General features: G+C 53.5%; 1 protein-coding gene across 1 annotated transcript; it reads right to left on the bottom strand.

Moving 5' to 3' along the window:
- Positions 1–1308: 1308 nt before the first annotated feature.
- On the bottom strand, positions 1309–17005 carry LOC147097789 (sphingosine 1-phosphate receptor 2-like). The gene is made up of 2 exons (XM_085971901.1): positions 16881–17005; positions 1309–5785 (listed from the first exon to the last, which is right to left on the bottom strand). The coding sequence occupies exon 2, from the start codon at positions 5622–5624 to the stop codon at positions 4539–4541; it is 1086 nt and encodes a 361-aa protein (XP_085828027.1). The 5' UTR covers positions 5625–5785; positions 16881–17005; the 3' UTR covers positions 1309–4538.
- Between the last annotated feature and the right edge of the window lie 656 nt (positions 17006–17661).

The raw sequence follows: 17661 nt of genomic DNA, 5'->3' as shown, positions 1-17661 counted from the left end.
GGTAGTACTGAGGGAGCGCCGCACTGTCGGAGGGGCAGTACCGAGGGAGCGCCGCACTGTCGGAGGGGCAGTACTGAGGGAGCGCCGCACTGTCGGAGGGGCAGTACTGAGGGAGCGCCAGTACTGAGGGAGCGCCAGTACTGAGGGAGCGCCGCACTGTCGGAGGGGGCAGTACTGAGGGAGCGCCGCACTGTCGGAGGGGCAGTACTGAGGAGCGCCGCACTGTCAGAGGGGCAGTACTGAGGGAGCGCCGCTCTGTCGGAGGGGCAGTACTGAGGGAGTGCCGCACTGTCAGAGGGGCAGTACTGAGGGAGCGCCGCACTGTGGGAGGGGCAGTACTGAGGGAGTGCTGCACTGTCCGAGGGGCAGTACTGAGGGAGCGCTGCACTGTCGGAGGGGCAGTACTGAGGGAGTGCTGCACTGTCTGCTCTCTCGGGTGGATGTAAAACATCCCGTGGACGTCAATACAGTCCTTGATCAATATTTATCCCTCAATCAACATCACTGAAACAGGTGATCGGGTCATTATCACATTGCTGTTTGTGGGATCTTGCTGTGTGAAAAGTGACTGCAACAATTTCTAAGTTACAACACAGTGACTGTGGACGTCCTGAGGATGTGGAATGTGCTAAACTCTTTCTAATACTGTCAGATCAACCAGCTCCTGCCTGTCTTTCCCCTTCTCGCTACCAGAAAGAGCTGCAACAAAAAGTGAAATGATTTTTAATTAATAATGCAATGTCAGGCAGAGACATCATCAAAGCTGCTTCAACCTCCGCAGGGCTTCTGATTAAATTTCCTCTGGGTTGTTTGCATCAGATTGAGTGAGTCATTGCTTCCTCGGAGGAGCTGATTGTGTCTGATATACTCCCACACACACGCGCTCTCTGTTGTACCCCCCAATATTCGCACAGTTTGATAGATGTTATCAGGTGCTAACTGATGCTGGCCTTCCTTGGCTGTTTCAAGCCGCACTCGGTTAGGTTCCAGGACTTGTGCCTTGCATCGATTCCAATCTCCTACTGTCGGAAGGACACTCCCAGGCTGACAGCTTGGGAATGGCCTCTTGACATCAAACAGAGCACGGGGAGAGAGAGGGAGGAAGAGTAACTACTGACAGCGTCTAACTCCAACCTCACTCCCTCTGCAGCGTGTACAGGGCACTGGGCGAGACTCCAAGTGATCGTATTGATCCCTCTCCTCACCGGCCTCGTAGAAGAATCACAAACTGTTCAGCAAACCCGTGAGCTTTCCATTGGAGCAGCATTGAACCCGGGCGGATCTCGGAGTCCAAAAACAAGACTGGACTTTCTTTTTTAGAAAAGGTTTATTTTCAGTTGGTTAATTCTCAGTGAACAGACACTGAGCGATTCTCGTACCGTTTACTGTTCTATAACCAAATTCTGTACATTGTTTTTACACATTAAACATTCAGCAATTAAATGCTGGCTTCAGTTGTAGTGTTGCCACTCAAACATTTAAACTACACAACAAAGTATATTGTACCTTCAGTTAAAGGGGCAGTCCATCCCATTGTCAGTCTCCGAGACACCGGCGGATGTCTGTGCCCGGGGCATTCTGGAAATCACTGCGGAGAATGCATCGGAGGCCTTTCCAACATATCTGCTGGCAAACTGCACACCTTCCACCAGCTGAACTGGCCGCTGCCCAATCAGAACAGAACGTGGCTCGAGGCAGATGGTGAGTGAGTCCAGGACAGTCAATGAAACCAGACCCCCCGGCCCCCCGAATCCCCTGAAATACAGGGCCAGATCTCCACTGGAAACCACACCCAGTTTTGCGGACTGACTCTTTCTGGAGTAGAGGAGACAGTGACTATAAATTATGCGAATGTATATTTATACACTCAGGGATATATCTGTTTATACACTGTATGAATAGATCTGCGTTTGTGTTCAACCATAAATATATTTTGATGCTTTGGCAACATAAGATGTACCTTATGCCAATAAAGCGATTTGAATTGAAATTGAATTGAATTGAATTGACTGTGTTTTGGGGACCGACTCTATGGAGTAGAGGAGACGGTGACTGTGTTTTGGGGACCGACTCTCTGAGGAGTTCAATCTGCCATGTTAGGTGCAGGCTGCTCTGTCAGTTTGAGAGCAGGGCTGAGGCTGGTGCAAAGTCCCACAACACAAGTCTCTCTCTGCTCGCCGGTTTGCAGCTGTTTACTGAACAAAATGTCCAAACAGCGGAGAGATCCTGTGGAAACTAATCAGCAAAGGTGCCGACATAAAATAGATATTCAGCTGGAGAGACGATTACTGTACGAACAAGTGGGATCGAGGTAAAAGCAGCGAGCTAGGCCCTAACTACAGAATTGTAAAACACACCTGGCTCTAACTGACGTTTGACGTAGCATTTAAAATATGATAATTAAAATATTAAAATGTTGAAGCTGTGATTGGCCAGCAGGAACGCATCTTTTATCCACTCACGTCATGCGACTAATTGTTTGCTCGAAGTGCCAGTCATGCCTGTTGCCATGTTGATAGACCGCGTAGGGTTTAGCTCACGACCCTGACAGGACCCAAAGCAAACTGGTCCCACAGGAACCCTCCGCGGTCAGTTCTGTTTGTGACGTGTTGGGGTGAGGGGGACAATTTTACGGCCGAACCACTGGAAGGATGACTCCTGGGCTGTGGGCGTCACCACTGGACACGGGGCAGTGTGGGCACCACCACTGGACACGGGGCAGTGTGGGCACCACCACTGGACAAGGGGCAGTGTGGGCTCCGCTGGACACGGGGCAGTGTGGGCTCCGCTGGAGACGGGGCAGTGGGCGCCACCGCTGGAGACGGGGCAGTGTGGGCGCCACCGCTGGAGACGGGGCAGTGTGGGCGCCACCGCTGGAGACGGGGCAGTGTGGGCGCCACCGCTGGAGAAGGGGCAGTGTGGGCGCCACCGCTGGAGACGGGGCAGTGTGGGCGCCACCGCTGGACACGGGGCAGTGTGGGCGCCACCGCTGGACACGGGGCAGCGTGGGCGCCACCGCTGGACACGGGGCAGCGTGGGCGCCACCGCTGGACACGGGGCAGCGTGGGCGCCACCGCTGGACACGGGGCAGCGTGGGCGCCACCGCTGGACACGGGGCAGCGTGGGCGCCACCGCTGGACACGGGGCAGCGTGGGCGCCACCGCTGGACACGGGGCAGCGTGGGCGCCACCGCTGGACACGGGGCAGCGTGGGCGCCACCGCTGGACACGGGGCAGCGTGGGCGCCACCGCTGGACACGGGGCAGCGTGGGCGCCACCGCTGGACACGGGGCAGCGTGGGCGCCACCGCTGGACACGGGGCAGCGTGGGCGCCACCGCTGGACACGGGGCAGCGTGGGCGCCACCGCTGGACACGGGGCAGCGTGGGCGCCACCGCTGGACACGGGGCAGCGTGGGCGCCACCGCTGGACACGGGGCAGCGTGGGCGCCACCGCTGGACACGGGGCAGCGTGGGCGCCACCGCTGGACACGGGGCAGCGTGGGCGCCACCGCTGGACACGGGGCAGCGTGGGCTCCGCTGGACACGGGGCAGTGTGGGCTCCGCTGGACACGGGGCAGTGTGGGCTCCGCTGGACACGGGGCAGTGTGGGCTCCGCTGGACACGGGGCAGTGTGGGCTCCGCTGGACACGGGGCAGTGTGGGCTCCGCTGGACACGGGGCAGTGTGGGCTCCGCTAGACACGGGGCAGCGCCAATGCTGCAGCACCATGTACTGGGACCGGGGTCTCGGGAACCGGGGGTCTCGGGGACAGAGCACCATGTATTGGGACCGGGGGTCTCGGGGACACAGCACCATGTACTGGGACTAGGGGGTCTCGGGGATACAGCACCATGTACTGGGACCGGGGGTCTCGGGGACTGGGGGACAGGGTCGAACACTTGTGTGGGGTGAGAGGAAGAGCAGAGTTTGTGATGCTGTTACAGGCGATTCCAAAGCGGTTTGAATGATGTGAGCGTTTGTTAACCCCAAAGACATTTCATTGTCTCACCTCCACCCACCAGTTTAAAATGCCGTTAACAAGAACATGGAAACACGATCTGTGCCAAGTGGATGAGGGCAGTCACCCTGGTCCTCTGCTGTCCAGCACTGCCAGTCATTGAAGTGCCAGGTCCCCAGCCTGCTCCGGTCAGGCGCTAACTCCAAGAGACTTTGCAAACTCTGCAATCCCATGATTCCCTGGTGCAGCTGAACGATGAGTCATTTTGTCAAGCATGCTCCTTTCTGATTGGCTGGTGGCAAATTGTTTCCACGGTGACAAAAATAAATCCCACTGGTCAGCTGATCGGTCGCCAAGCGTCGCGTGTGAAAAGTGAGCAGATTGGGCATCATATCCAACTCGGCCAGCATTTGCCGGACAGAAGGTCCCTCAGGGCAGCAGCTCCACCATCAGACTCTTGGGGCTCGCTCGGGGATGGATCAGGGACGTGTGTCTCTGTGGTGGGCGAGTGTGTGGAGTGCGTGTGTTGATGGTGCATGTTGCATGTTCCTCACCATCAAGCCCTTCTGCATCACAGACAGTCACACACATGTCGTACATTCCGGCATCATTGGCGAGTCTGGGGCCTCGTGTTTATGGTAAGACCGGTCCAAAGTGCTGGGATGCTGAAGACCAGAGAAGCAGCTCTCCATCCGGCCCTTTTTTTCCATCATGGTACAGCAGCACAGGACGCGCACAAAGGCCCTGCGCATGTCCCTGCTCCTCAGCGTGTAAATGATGGGGTTCATGGCAGAGTTGAGGGTCGACAGGCCCAGGAAATAATGTGCTTTGTACAGGATCCTGCAATCCCTGCCCTCGTAGGCAAAGTCCAGCAGTAAGATGATGAAGGTCGGCGCCCAGCAAACGATAAACACTCCGAGCACGATTGTCACCGTCTTCAGCAACGCCAAGGTCTGAGGAGCCGCCGTTTCGCAGTGGCTGGATCGCACGATCAGATAAATACGCACATAAAGGATAACGATGGACAGAAGGATGACGCTGAGGATGGTGATACAGAACAGAATGTAAATCTTGGAGAAGAGCGGGAGCACGGTGGAGCAGCCAACCTGCTGGCACAAGCAGTTCCAGCCCATGACGGGCAGCCCGCCCAGCAGCACCGAGGCGATCCAACAGCTTCCGATCAGCAGGCACATCCGGCTGTTCTTGTCGCTGCTGTAGAGTTTGACCTTCACGATGGCAGCATGTCTCTCGATGGCGATGGCCAACAGACTGAGGACCGACGCTGCCAAGGCGACAAACATGGTGCCCTCTCGGAAAAACCACTGCAGTGGGGTCAGCGACATGGTGCGACCCCCCGAAAACACAATGTTGAAGATGTAAGCAACGCCCGCAAGCAGGTCAGACAGCGCCAAGTTCCCAATGAAGTAAAACATGGCCGAGTGGAACTTCTTATTTCTGCAGATGGCCACCAAGACCAGGAGGTTTTCAAGGATGATGAAAGAACACAGAATGATAAAGAGAACAGAGGCAACACCCAGCTCCTTGGACGTGTACTTGGGGTCCTGAAGCTTCCCCGTTTGGTTATAATGAAAACTTATTAATTGCTTGTTGTAGTAATTGTTAAAGGAGCTGGTGGGCACAGTGCATAGAGTAGACCTCCCATCCATTTCTACAAAAGTCTCGGGCTGCAGTAGGTAGTTGATTTACTCAAGGGCATAATGGCTCCTGCCGCGTCACAGCGTGTCAGCCAGAGGCTCGAGGCCCGCAGGTTTGGCAAGATTCCAAAGTATAAACTTCATGTAGATCTGGATTCATTGCTCTCAATTACCTGCAAGAATCAGCAAAGGTGGGTTAGTAACGGTTGTGACAAACAAATGGAACAATAACAGGCCGGACTGTAGGAGCTGGGAAAGGCGGAGTGAGCGAGAGTGTGACCAAGTCGCTTTTGGGGAAGACTGGAATCTGAATCAGTGTTGGATAGTGCTGACCAGCTCCTGGCGGAGCGGAGGAGGGAACGGTTGTAACAGTTCACCCTGGGGAAAGAGCACGTCCCGCTGGTCTGACCAGCAGTCGGTCCAATATTAAAGACGAATGCAGGTGGCGGGGAAACACTTCGCCACCTCTTCTCTCGTCAAATCGGGAAGGTGACTTCACCCCTGACTCTGAAACGGATCCACAAGCACAGTTCCCAGGACAGTATCCGCTCTACTCACACAGCATGTTCCCAGGACAGTATCCGCTCCACCCACACAGCATGTTCCCAGGACAATATCCGCTCCACCCACACTGCATGTTCCCAGGACAGTATCCGCTCCACCCACACAGCATGTTCCCAGGACAGTATCCGCTCCACCCACACAGCATGTTCCCAGGACAGTATCCGCTCCACCCACACAGCATGTTCCCAGGACAGTATCCGCTCCACTCACACAGCATGTTCCCAGGACAGTATCCGCTCCACCCACACAGCATGTTCCCAGGACAGTATCCGCTGCACTCACACAGCATGTTCCCAGGACAGTATCCGCTCCACCCACACAGCATGTTCCCAGGACAGTATCTGCTCCACCCACACAGCATGTTCCCGGGACAGTATCTGCTCCACCCACACAGCATGTTCCCAGGTCAGTATCCGCTCTACTCACACAGCATGTTCCCAGGACAGTATCCGCTCTACTCACACAGCATGTTCCCAGGACAGTATCCGCTCCACCCACACAGCATGTTCCCAGGACAGTATCCGCTCCACCCACACAGCATGTTCCCAGGACAGTATCCGCTCCACCCACACAGCATGTTCCCAGGACAGTATCCGCTCCACCCACACAGCATGTTCCCGGGACAGTATCCGCTCTACTCACACAGCATGTTCCCAGGACAGTATCCGCTTCACCCACACAGCATGTTCCCAGGACAGTATCCGCTCCACCCACACAGCATGTTCCCAGGACAGTATCCGCTCTACTCACACAGCATGTTCCCAGGACAGTATCCGCTCTACTCACACAGCATGTTCCCAGGACAGTATCCGCTCTACTCGCACAGCATGTTCCCAGGACAGTATCCGCTCCACTCGCACAGCATGTTCCCAGGACAGTATCCGCTCCACCCACACAGCATGTTCCCGGGACAGTATCCGCTCCACTCACACAGCATGTTCCCGGGACAGTATCCGCTCTACTCACACAGCATGTTCCCAGGACAGTATCCGCTCCACCCACACAGCATGTTCCCGGGACAGTATCCGCTCCACTCACACAGCATGTTCCCGGGACAGTATCCGCTCCACCCACACAGCATGTTCCCAGGACAGTATCCGCTCTACTCACACAGCATGTTCCCAGGACAGTATCCGCTCCACTCACACAGCATGTTCCCAGGACAGTATCCGCTCCACCCACACAGCATGTTCCCAGGACAGTATCCGCTCCACCCACACAGCATGTTCCCAGGACAGTATCCGCTCCACCCACACAGCATGTTCCCAGGACAGTATCCGCTCTACTCACACAGCATGTTCCCGGGACAGTATCCGCTCCACCCACACAGCATGTTCCCAGGACAGTATCCGCTCCACCCACACAGCATGTTCCCAGGACAGTATCCGCTCTACTCACACAGCATGTTCCCAGGACAGTATCCGCTCCACCCACACAGCATGTTCCCAGGACAGTATCCGCTCTACTCACACAGCATGTTCCCAGGACAGTATCCGCTCCACCCACACAGCATGTTCCCAGGACAGTATCCGCTCCACCCACACAGCATGCTCCCAGGACAGTATCCGCTCCACCCACACAGCATGTTCCCAGGACAGTATCCGCTCCACCCACACAGCATGTTCCCAGGACAGTATCCGCTCTACTCACACAGCATGTTCCCAGGACAGTATCCGCTCCACTCACACAGCATGTTCCCAGGACAGTATCCGCTCCACCCACACAGCATGTTCCCAGGACAGTATCCGCTCCACCCACACAGCATGTTCCCAGGACAGTATCCGCTCCACTCACACAGCATGTTCCCAGGACAGTATCCGCTCCACCCACACAGCATGTTCCCAGGACAGTATCCGCTCCACTCACACAGCATGTTCCCAGGACAGTATCCGCTCTACTCACACAGCATGTTCCCAGGACAGTATCCGCTCCACCCACACAGCATGTTCCCAGGACAGTATCCGCTCCACTCACACAGCATGTTCCCAGGACAGTATCCGCTCTACTCACACAGCATGTTCCCAGGACAGTATCCGCTCCACCCACACAGCATGTTCCCAGGACAGTATCCGCTCTACTCACACAGCATGTTCCCAGGACAGTATCCGCTCCACTCACACAGCATGTTCCCAGGACAGTATCCGCTCCACCCACACAGCATGTTCCCAGGACAGTATCCGCTCCACCCACACAGCATGTTCCCAGGACAATATCCGCTCCACCCACACAGCATGTTCCCAGGACAGTATCCACTCCACCCACACAGCATGTTCCCAGGACAGTATCCGCTCCACCCACACAGCATGTTCCCAGGACAGTATCCGCTCCACTCACACAGCATGTTCCCAGGACAGTATCCGCTCCACCCACACAGCATGTTCCCAGGACAGTATCCGCTGCACTCACACAGCATGTTCCCAGGACAGTATCCGCTCCACCCACACAGCATGTTCCCAGGACAGTATCCGCTCCACCCACACAGCATGTTCCCGGGACAGTATCCGCTCCACTCACACAGCATGTTCCCGGGACAGTATCCGCTCTACTCACACAGCATGTTCCCAGGACAGTATCCGCTCTACTCACACAGCATGTTCCCAGGACAGTATCCGCTCCAGCCACACAGCATGTTCCCAGGACAGTATCCGCTCCACCCACACAGCATGTTCCCAGGACAGTATCCGCTCCACCCACACAGCATGTTCCCAGGACAGTATCCGCTCTACTCACACAGCATGTTCCCGGGACAGTATCCGCTCCACCCACACAGCATGTTCCCAGGACAGTATCCGCTCCACCCACACAGCATGTTCCCAGGACAGTATCCGCTCCACTCACACAGCATGTTCCCAGGACAGTATCCGCTCTACTCACACAGCATGTTCCCAGGACAGTATCCGCTCCACCCACACAGCATGTTCCCAGGACAGTATCCGCTCCACCCACACAGCATGTTCCCAGGACAGTATCTGCTCCACACACACAGCATGTTCCCAGGACAGTATCCGCTCCACCCACACAGCATGTTCCCAGGACAGTATCCGCTCCACCCACACAGCATGTTCCCAGGACAGTATCCGCTCTACTCACACAGCATGTTCCCAGGACAGTATCCGCTCCACCCACACAGCATGTTCCCAGGACAGTATCCGCTCTACTCACACAGCATGTTCCCAGGACAGTATCTGCTCCACCCACACAGCATGTTCCCAGGACAGTATCCGCTCCACCCACACAGCATGTTCCCAGGACAGTATCCGCTCCACCCACACAGCATGTTCCCAGGACAGTATCCGCTCCACCCACACAGCATGTTCCCAGGACAGTATCCGCTCCACCCACACAGCATGTTCCCAGGACAGTATCTGCTCCACCCACACAGCATGTTCCCAGGACAGTATCCGCTCCACCCACACAGCATGTTCCCAGGACAGTATCCGCTCCACTCACACAGCATGTTCCCAGGACAGTATCCGCTCCACCCACACAGCATGTTCCCAGGACAGTATCCGCTCCACTCACACAGCATGTTCCCAGGACAGTATGTGCTCCACCCACACAGCATGTTCCCAGGACAGTATCCGCTCCACCCACACAGCATGTTCCCAGGACAGTATCCGCTCCACTCACACAGCATGTTCCCAGGACAGTATCCGCTCCACCCACACAGCATGTTCCCAGGACAGTATCCGCTCCACCCACACAGCATGTTCCCAGGACAGTATCCGCTCCACTCACACAGCATGTTCCCGGGACAGTATCTGCTCCACCCACACAGCATGTTCCCAGGACAGTATCCGCTCCACTCACACAGCATGTTCCCAGGACAGTATCCGCTCCACCCACACAGCATGTTCCCAGGACAGTATCCGCTCTACTCACACAGCATGTTCCCAGGACAGTATCTGCTCCACCCACACAGCATGTTCCCAGGACAGTATCCGCTCCACCCACACAGCATGTTCCCAGGACAGTATCCGCTCCACCCACACAGCATGTTCCCAGGACAGTATCCGCTCTACTCACACAGCATGTTCCCAGGACAGTATCCGCTCCACCCACACAGCATGTTCCCAGGACAGTATCCGCTCCACCCACACAGCATGTTCCCGGGACAGTATCCGCTCCACTCACCCAGCATGTTCCCAGGACAGTATCCGCTCCACCCACACAGCATGTTCCCGGGACAGTATCCGCTCTACTCACACAGCATGTTCCCAGGACAGTATCCGCTCTACTCACACAGCATGTTCCCAGGACAGTATCCGCTCCACCCACACAGCATGTTCCCAGGACAGTATCCGCTCTACTCACACAGCATGTTCCCAGGACAGTATCCGCTCCACCCACACAGCATGTTCCCAGGACAGTATCCGCTCTACTCACACAGCATGTTCCCAGGACAGTATCCGCTCTACTCACACAGCATGTTCCCAGGACAGTATCCGCTCCACCCACACAGCATGTTCCCAGGACAGTATCCGCTCTACTCATACAGCATGTTCCCAGGACAGTATCCGCTCCACCCACACAGCATGTTCCCAGGACAGTATCCGCTCTACTCACACAGCATGTTCCCAGGACAGTATCCGCTCCACCCACACAGCATGTTCCCAGGACAGTATCCGCTCCACCCACACAGCATGTTCCCAGGACAGTATCCGCTCCACCCACACAGCATGTTCCCAGGACAGTATCCGCTCCACCCACACAGCATGTTCCCAGGACAGTATCCGCTCTACTCACACAGCATGTTCCCAGGACAGTATCTGCTCCACTCACACAGCATGTTCCCGGGACAGTATCCGCTCCACCCACACAGCATGTTCCCAGGACAGTATCCGCTCTACTCACACAGCATGTTCCCAGGACAGTATCCGCTCCACCCACACAGCATGTTCCCGGGACAGTATCCGCTCTACTCACACAGCATGTTCCCAGGACAGTATCCGCTCCACCCACACAGCATGTTCCCAGGACAGTATCCGCTCCACCCACACAGCATGTTCCCAGGACAGTATCCGCTCCACCCACACAGCATGTTCCCAGGACAGTATCCGCTCCACCCACACAGCATGTTCCCAGGACAGTATCCGCTCCACCCACACAGCATGTTCCCAGGACAGTATCCGCTCCACTCACACAGCATGAGCTCGGTGACTGGGGCCGACTCACTAAAACGGGAAATATGGCTTTTTCGGCCTCTCCCCCCACCACTGGAATCCGTTTAGTAAATGTGCCCTGATCTGGGGCAGAAGCACTCAATCTTGGGCTGTTGCCAGTCACTGAATGCAGCTGTGCTAAAACTGCCCCCTCCATCAGCGAGGAAGTGGTTGGGGGGGAGGTCTGAGAAATGGAAAGAGAGACAAGGATTTACGTGGAAATATTTTGTCAAACAAACGGAAAGTCAGAAGACAAATCACACCGAGCGTCAAAAAGGGATGATGATGTCAGGAGATGACTCACTCGCACACTATCTGCCTCTATCCAATCACAACTTAGCACTTCGGCAAGCTCAGCTGCTGAGCAATACTTTAAAAATAACAATTCAAATTTCATATCCTTTCCACCAAACGTCAGTGGGAGTCAGACCCTCCCACGCTCCGCCTCCTGTCACCTCACCTTTCCAGGCCCAGCTTCCTCCTCACAGCTCAGTCCGGGCTAGTATTGGTTAAACATTCGGGTCTTTTTCTCAATTTCTGGTAAAACGTTGCTTTTATGGGAAGTTGACTGATTTACTCAGAACCAAAGTAAAACCAAAGATCACAGCTTGCCATTTTTTTTTAATGTAAAAAACCCCCCACCTCCCTGCAGGGAATTATTCCACATCACTGATCTGCAGCAAGCCACCTGTGGCTCAGAACCCGTGTGGAACAGAAAGAACAGAAGAAACAGGAGCAGGAGTCGGCCACACGGCCCTTCGAGCCTGCTCCACCATTCAATAAGATCATGGCTGATCTTCTATCTCATCTCCACTTTCCTGCACTATCTCCATATCCCTCGATTCCCTTAATGTTCAAAAATCTATCGATCTCTGTCTTGAATATACTCAACGACCGAGCCTCCACAGCCCTCTGGGGTAGAGAATTCCAAAGATTCACCACCCTCTGAGTGAAGAAATTTCTCCTCATCTCAGTCCTGAATGGCCGACCCCTTATTCTGAGACGGTGACCCCTGGTTTTAGACACCCCAGCCAGGGGAAACATCCTCCCTGCATCTACCCTGTCGAGCCCTGTAAGAATTTTGTATGTTTCAATGAGATCATCTCTCATTCTTCTAAACTCCAGAGAATATAGGCCTAGTCTACTCAATCTCTCCTCATAGGACAATCCGCCCATCCCAGGGACCAGTCTGGTGAACCTTGGTGACCTGCATGTTAACTTTCAGTGATTGGTGTACAAGGACACCCAGGTCCCTCTGAACACCAACATCTCCCAGTCTCTCACCATTTAAAAAACACTCTGCTGGATAAACACATGAGGGAGAAAGGAATGGAAGGATATGTTGATGGGGTGGGAGGAGGCTCGTGTGGAGCAGAAACACAGGCCCTGGCCTGTTGGGCCGAATGGCCTGTTTCTGTGCTGTAAATTTGATGAGTAACATTTATTGAAAGAAACGATTTCTCTAAGACTCTGCCCACTACCGCTCACGTTAACCACCACTTCCGCTGGTTTGTAGTTCCTAATTTGGTCAGTGTGGTGGCAGTGGGTTGGCTGCACAATGTTCACTGTACAACAAGTCCTTGTGCCAGTGAGTCAGCCTGCATGATGTGCTGGCTCTGTGCGAGCGGCTTTGATCAGCTCCTGCAGCCCTCGCAACCAGCGGGTACAGAGTGCCAGGGACGAGGTTTGGGCGAGGGCCCTCCTGCCCCTCCTCCTGGATAGAAATGGGGAGTAGTTTGGCGGTCTAACATAAGAACATAAGAAATAGGAGCAGGATTAGGCCACTAGGCCCCTCGAGCCTGCTCCGCCATTCAGTAAAATCATGACTGATCTAGGGCTCAAAGCCACTTCCCCGCCCGCTCCACATCAACCTTAATGTCAGTGAACATTTATTTTACATTGGGCCACAGGCAGATGATCTCACTGGAGTTTTTAACATTTTCATTCTAATGTTAAGAGTGCTGCTTACAGTTAACGACCAGGCTGGGATTTCCCACTCTGCGGTTTGCTCATCCTGTGTGAAGGTCGATCCCAGCTGCCTGCACAGGGGACGCTGGTTAGCTCTTGTTTTTGGGTAAGTGACACTTGGGCAGTTCAGGTGCTGTCCCATCCAGTCCCGACCTGCCCAGTCACACAGTCTGAGCCGGGACATGCTGGTTCATCATCTCTTGGGCCTGCAGCCTGGAGGTGACTTTGCGCACTGCCCCAGTGACCGTCCCAGACACACAGCAGCTTCCCCCCGTGCAGCTGATGCTCAATGTAACGCCAGCTGGACAGGATGGTGGGCGGCCTCATATCCACGGAAAGTCTCATCAGTGGGGTCCCAACTTTTACATGTTGGGAAGTGGCGGTGGGTCTTAAGGTGCTGTTACAATCATTGAATACACTGAACAGCTTCAGCAGATCACTTTCTGCTTCTCTCGGTCACTCCTCTATATAATTCTAAATAAATAAATGCTTCCAGTCCTGAACAACCTTTACTTCACCACATTATACCACATTACTGAAATTCCCTTGCAACTGACTGGCCTGAGCTTACCCCATGGGTTAATTCCAATTCAACATCACTACAACAGATTATCTGGTCGTTTATCTCATTGCTGTTTGTGGGAGCTTGCTGTGCGCAAATTGGCTGCCGTGTTTCCTACATTACAACAGTGACTACACTTCAAAAAAAAGTATTTCATTGGCTGTAAAGCGCTTTGGGGCGTCCGGAGGGGGTGAAAGGCACTATAGAAATGCAAGTCTTTCGTTCTCTAAAGGTGTGAGCTGGGGTGAGGTGGACTGGATATAATCGAGCTGGAATGCTTTGGATGGAAGTGGCTGACAAATCTCTTGGAATGCCTTTAAGAACTAATGAACTGTGTGGACAGGGGGAGCTCAGTGAGTTTTGTTTAGTTAGATTTCAGCAAAGCTTTTGATAAAATGCACACAGGAGATCAGCTCGCAAAGTTCGAAGGCACGGCTTAGGTGGAGCGCATCTGAATTGGACCAAAAACCGGTGAACAAGAGGAAGCAGAGAGAGTTTGTAAGTGGAAGGAGCGGCTATTATTCTACAGGGCGTGACATAGCAGAAAGATTTGGGGCTCTGGGATTAAGCGCCTGGGGAGGGGCTGCAGAAAGTGGGAATATTTACACAGAAGAGAAGGTGCAGGGATGATCTTACTGAAGTATTCAAGATGCTAAAGGATATTGACAAGATACATTTAACATAGTCACAGGTTCTACAACATACGGAGAAGAGGACAAAACTTAACTACTTTCTGCAGAGGGGGTGAGAATATGGAATAAACAGCCAGTGCAGACTTTGGCTTCACTGAGTTGGATAAGAACCTGGCGAAAAGTCCGACAGCTGGGCACAAGAGGTGTCGATTTCCTCGACACTGGGAACAACCAATTTTCTCCCAGTCCTGTATGTTCCTATTCCTGCGACTTTACTGAATTGAAGAATGATTAACTGGGCTAGCTAAAGGTCTCTGCTCTGGGAAATACCCTGGGATGTCTCCGCTCCAATCCCTCACTGTTCCTCCTCATTCCCCATGGCCCTTGGCACCATCCCTCTGATGTGAAGACCAGCAGCAAGATTACTAGAGGTTAATAATTAGCACTCCACATTTCCTGACCATAGCTAATACCTTCCAGAACTTTCTGGTTAAAGACACACAACTTTACTCGACAAAACGCACGCAGGTCAGTAAAGCCAAGCCCCAGGAGTACAGCTCATGCTTAGGAATGGACTCAATGCAAGACAGCACCAAGATCAGCTTCAATTCAATTCTTGCAAGTTTGTGTTCAGGAGGGAGATGATGAGAGTTTCCACTTAATTTTTCCCCTCTTTATGCTTAATGTTTAATCAAACACTCCCAGGGCAGGTACAGCACGGGTTAGATACAGAGTAAAGCTCCTTCTACACTGTCCCATCAAACACTCCCAGGGCAGGTACAGCACGGGTTAGATACAGAGTAAAGCTCCCTCTACACTGTCCCATCAAACACTCCCAGGGCAGGTACAGCACGGGTTAGATACAGAGTAAAGCTCCCTCTACACTGTCCCATCAAACACTCCCGGGGCTGGTACAGCACGGGTTAGATACAGAGTAAAGCTCCCTCTACACTGTCCCATCAAACACTCCCAGGGCAGGTACAGCACGGGTTAGATACAGAGTAAAGCTCCCTCTACACTGTCCCATCAAACACTCCCAGGGCAGGTACAGCACGGGTTAGATACAGAGTAAAGCTCCCTCTACACTGTCTCATCAAACACTCCCAGGGCAGGTACAGCACGGGTCAGATACAGAGTAAAGCTCCCTCTACACTGTCCCATCAAACACTCCCAGGGCAGGTACAGCTCGGGTTAGATACAGAGTAAAGCTCCCTCTACACTGTCCCATCAAACACTCCCAGGGCAGGTACAGCACGGGTTAGATACAGAGTAAAGCTCCCTCTACACTGTCCCATCAAACACTCCCAGGGCAGGTACAGCACGGATTAGATACAGAGTAAAGCTCCCTCTACACTGTCCCATCAAACACTCCCAGGGCAGGTACAGCACGGGTTAGATACAGAGTAAAGCTCCCTCTACACTGTCCCATCAAACACTCCCAGGGCAGGTACAGCTCGGGTTAGATACAGAGTAAAGCTCCCTCTACACTGTCCCATCAAACACTCCCAGGGCAGGTACAGCACGGGTTAGATACAGAGTAAAGCTCCCTCTACACTGTCCCATCAAACACACCCAGGGCAGGTACAGCTCGGGTTAGATACAGAGTAAAGCTCCCTCTACACTGTCGCATCAAACACACCCAGGGCAGGTACAGCATGGGTCAGATACAGAGTAAAGCTCCCTCTACACTGTCCCATCAAACACACCCAGGGCAGGTACAGCTCGGGTTAGATACAGAGTAAAGCTCCCTCTACACTGTCCCATCAAACACTCCCAGGGCAGGTACAGCACGGGTTAGATACAGAGTAAAGCTCCCTCTACACTGTCCCATCAAACACTCCCAGGGCAGGTACAGCTCGGGTTAGATACAGAGTAAAGCTCCCTCTACACTGTCCCATCAAACACTCCCAGGGCAGGTACAGCATGGGTTAGATACAGAGTAAAGCTCCCTCTACACTGTCCCATCAAACACTCCCAGGGCAGGTACAGCATGGGTCAGATACAGAGTAAAGCTCCCTCTACACTGTCCCATCAAACACTCCCAGGGCAGGTACAGCACAGGGTAGATTGAGTGACATTCCCTCTACACTGTCCCATCAAACACTCCCAGGGCAGGTACAGCACGGGGTAGATTGAGTGACGCTCCCTCTACACTGTCCCATCAAACACTCCCAGGGCAGGTACAGCACGGGGTAGGTAGAGTGACGCTCCCTGTACTGTGTTCTTACAGTGTCCCTGAATTCCAGCCTAACTGAGATGTTGGAGACCTGGGGCAGATTAGCTCGGTTTCCAGAAGGACAAATGAGCCAAAATGAGGCAGAATTCTACAAAGATTTTCAGAAACATACCAGGTCCTAATCCATCTTAAAAGCCATCTTACTAATAAATACATCAGCTGCCTCCTTCTCGTAGTTATTGAGAGCTCGGTGCTCCTGAGCTGAGCTGTGATCCTCCTCTCTTTGTTTGCTCCTCCGTCTCTGCCCAGATTGTTAACCTGCCTTTCCTCACTCGGACACTGGTGGCCATGCCATGTATTTCCAGCAATTTATTACATAGAATGTCCAGCACAGAAACAGGCCATTCGGCCCAACTGGTCTGGGCCGGTGTTTGTGCTCCACACGAGCCTCCTCCCACCCCCTTCATCTCACCCTATCAGCATATCCTTCAATTCCCTTCTCCCTCATGTGTTTATCTAACTTCCCTTTAAACGCATCGATACTATTTGCCTCAACCACTCCCTGTGGTAGCGAGTTCCACATTCTCACCGCTCTCTGGGTAAAGAAGTTTCTCCTGAATTCCCTATTGGATTTATTAGTGACTATCTTATATTAATGGCCCCTAGATTTGGAATCCCCCACAAGTGGAAACATCATCTCTACGCCTACCCTATCGAACCATTTCATAATTTTAAAAACCTCTATTTGATCACCCCTCAGCCTTCTCATTTCAAGAGAAAAGAGTCCCAGCCTGTTCGATCTTTCCTGGCGGTTATAACCGCTCAGTTCTGGCATCATCGGTGCAAGTATTTCTTGCACCTTCTCCAGTGCCTTGATATCCTTTTTAGAATATGAAGACCAGAAACCAGTGTGATCTAACCAAGGTTCTCTACAAGTTTAACATAACTTCTCTGCTTTTATTTCAGATTTGCAGGATTCAAGAGT

This window comes from Somniosus microcephalus, chromosome 31 (assembly GCF_052327205.1).
Source record: "Somniosus microcephalus isolate GS21.2 chromosome 31, FLI_Smic_1.0, whole genome shotgun sequence".
In the NCBI taxonomy this organism is placed as follows: domain Eukaryota; kingdom Metazoa; phylum Chordata; class Chondrichthyes; order Squaliformes; family Somniosidae; genus Somniosus; species Somniosus microcephalus.
The sequence above is the reverse complement of the archived record's forward strand: the minus strand, read 5'-3'. Positions and strand labels throughout refer to the sequence as shown.

Bases quoted from the DNA above. Each gene is read 5' to 3' on its own strand.
- LOC147097789 (XM_085971901.1), bottom strand. From the start codon at position 5,624: ATGGATGGGAGGTCTACTCTATGCACTGTGCCCACCAGCTCCTTTAAC.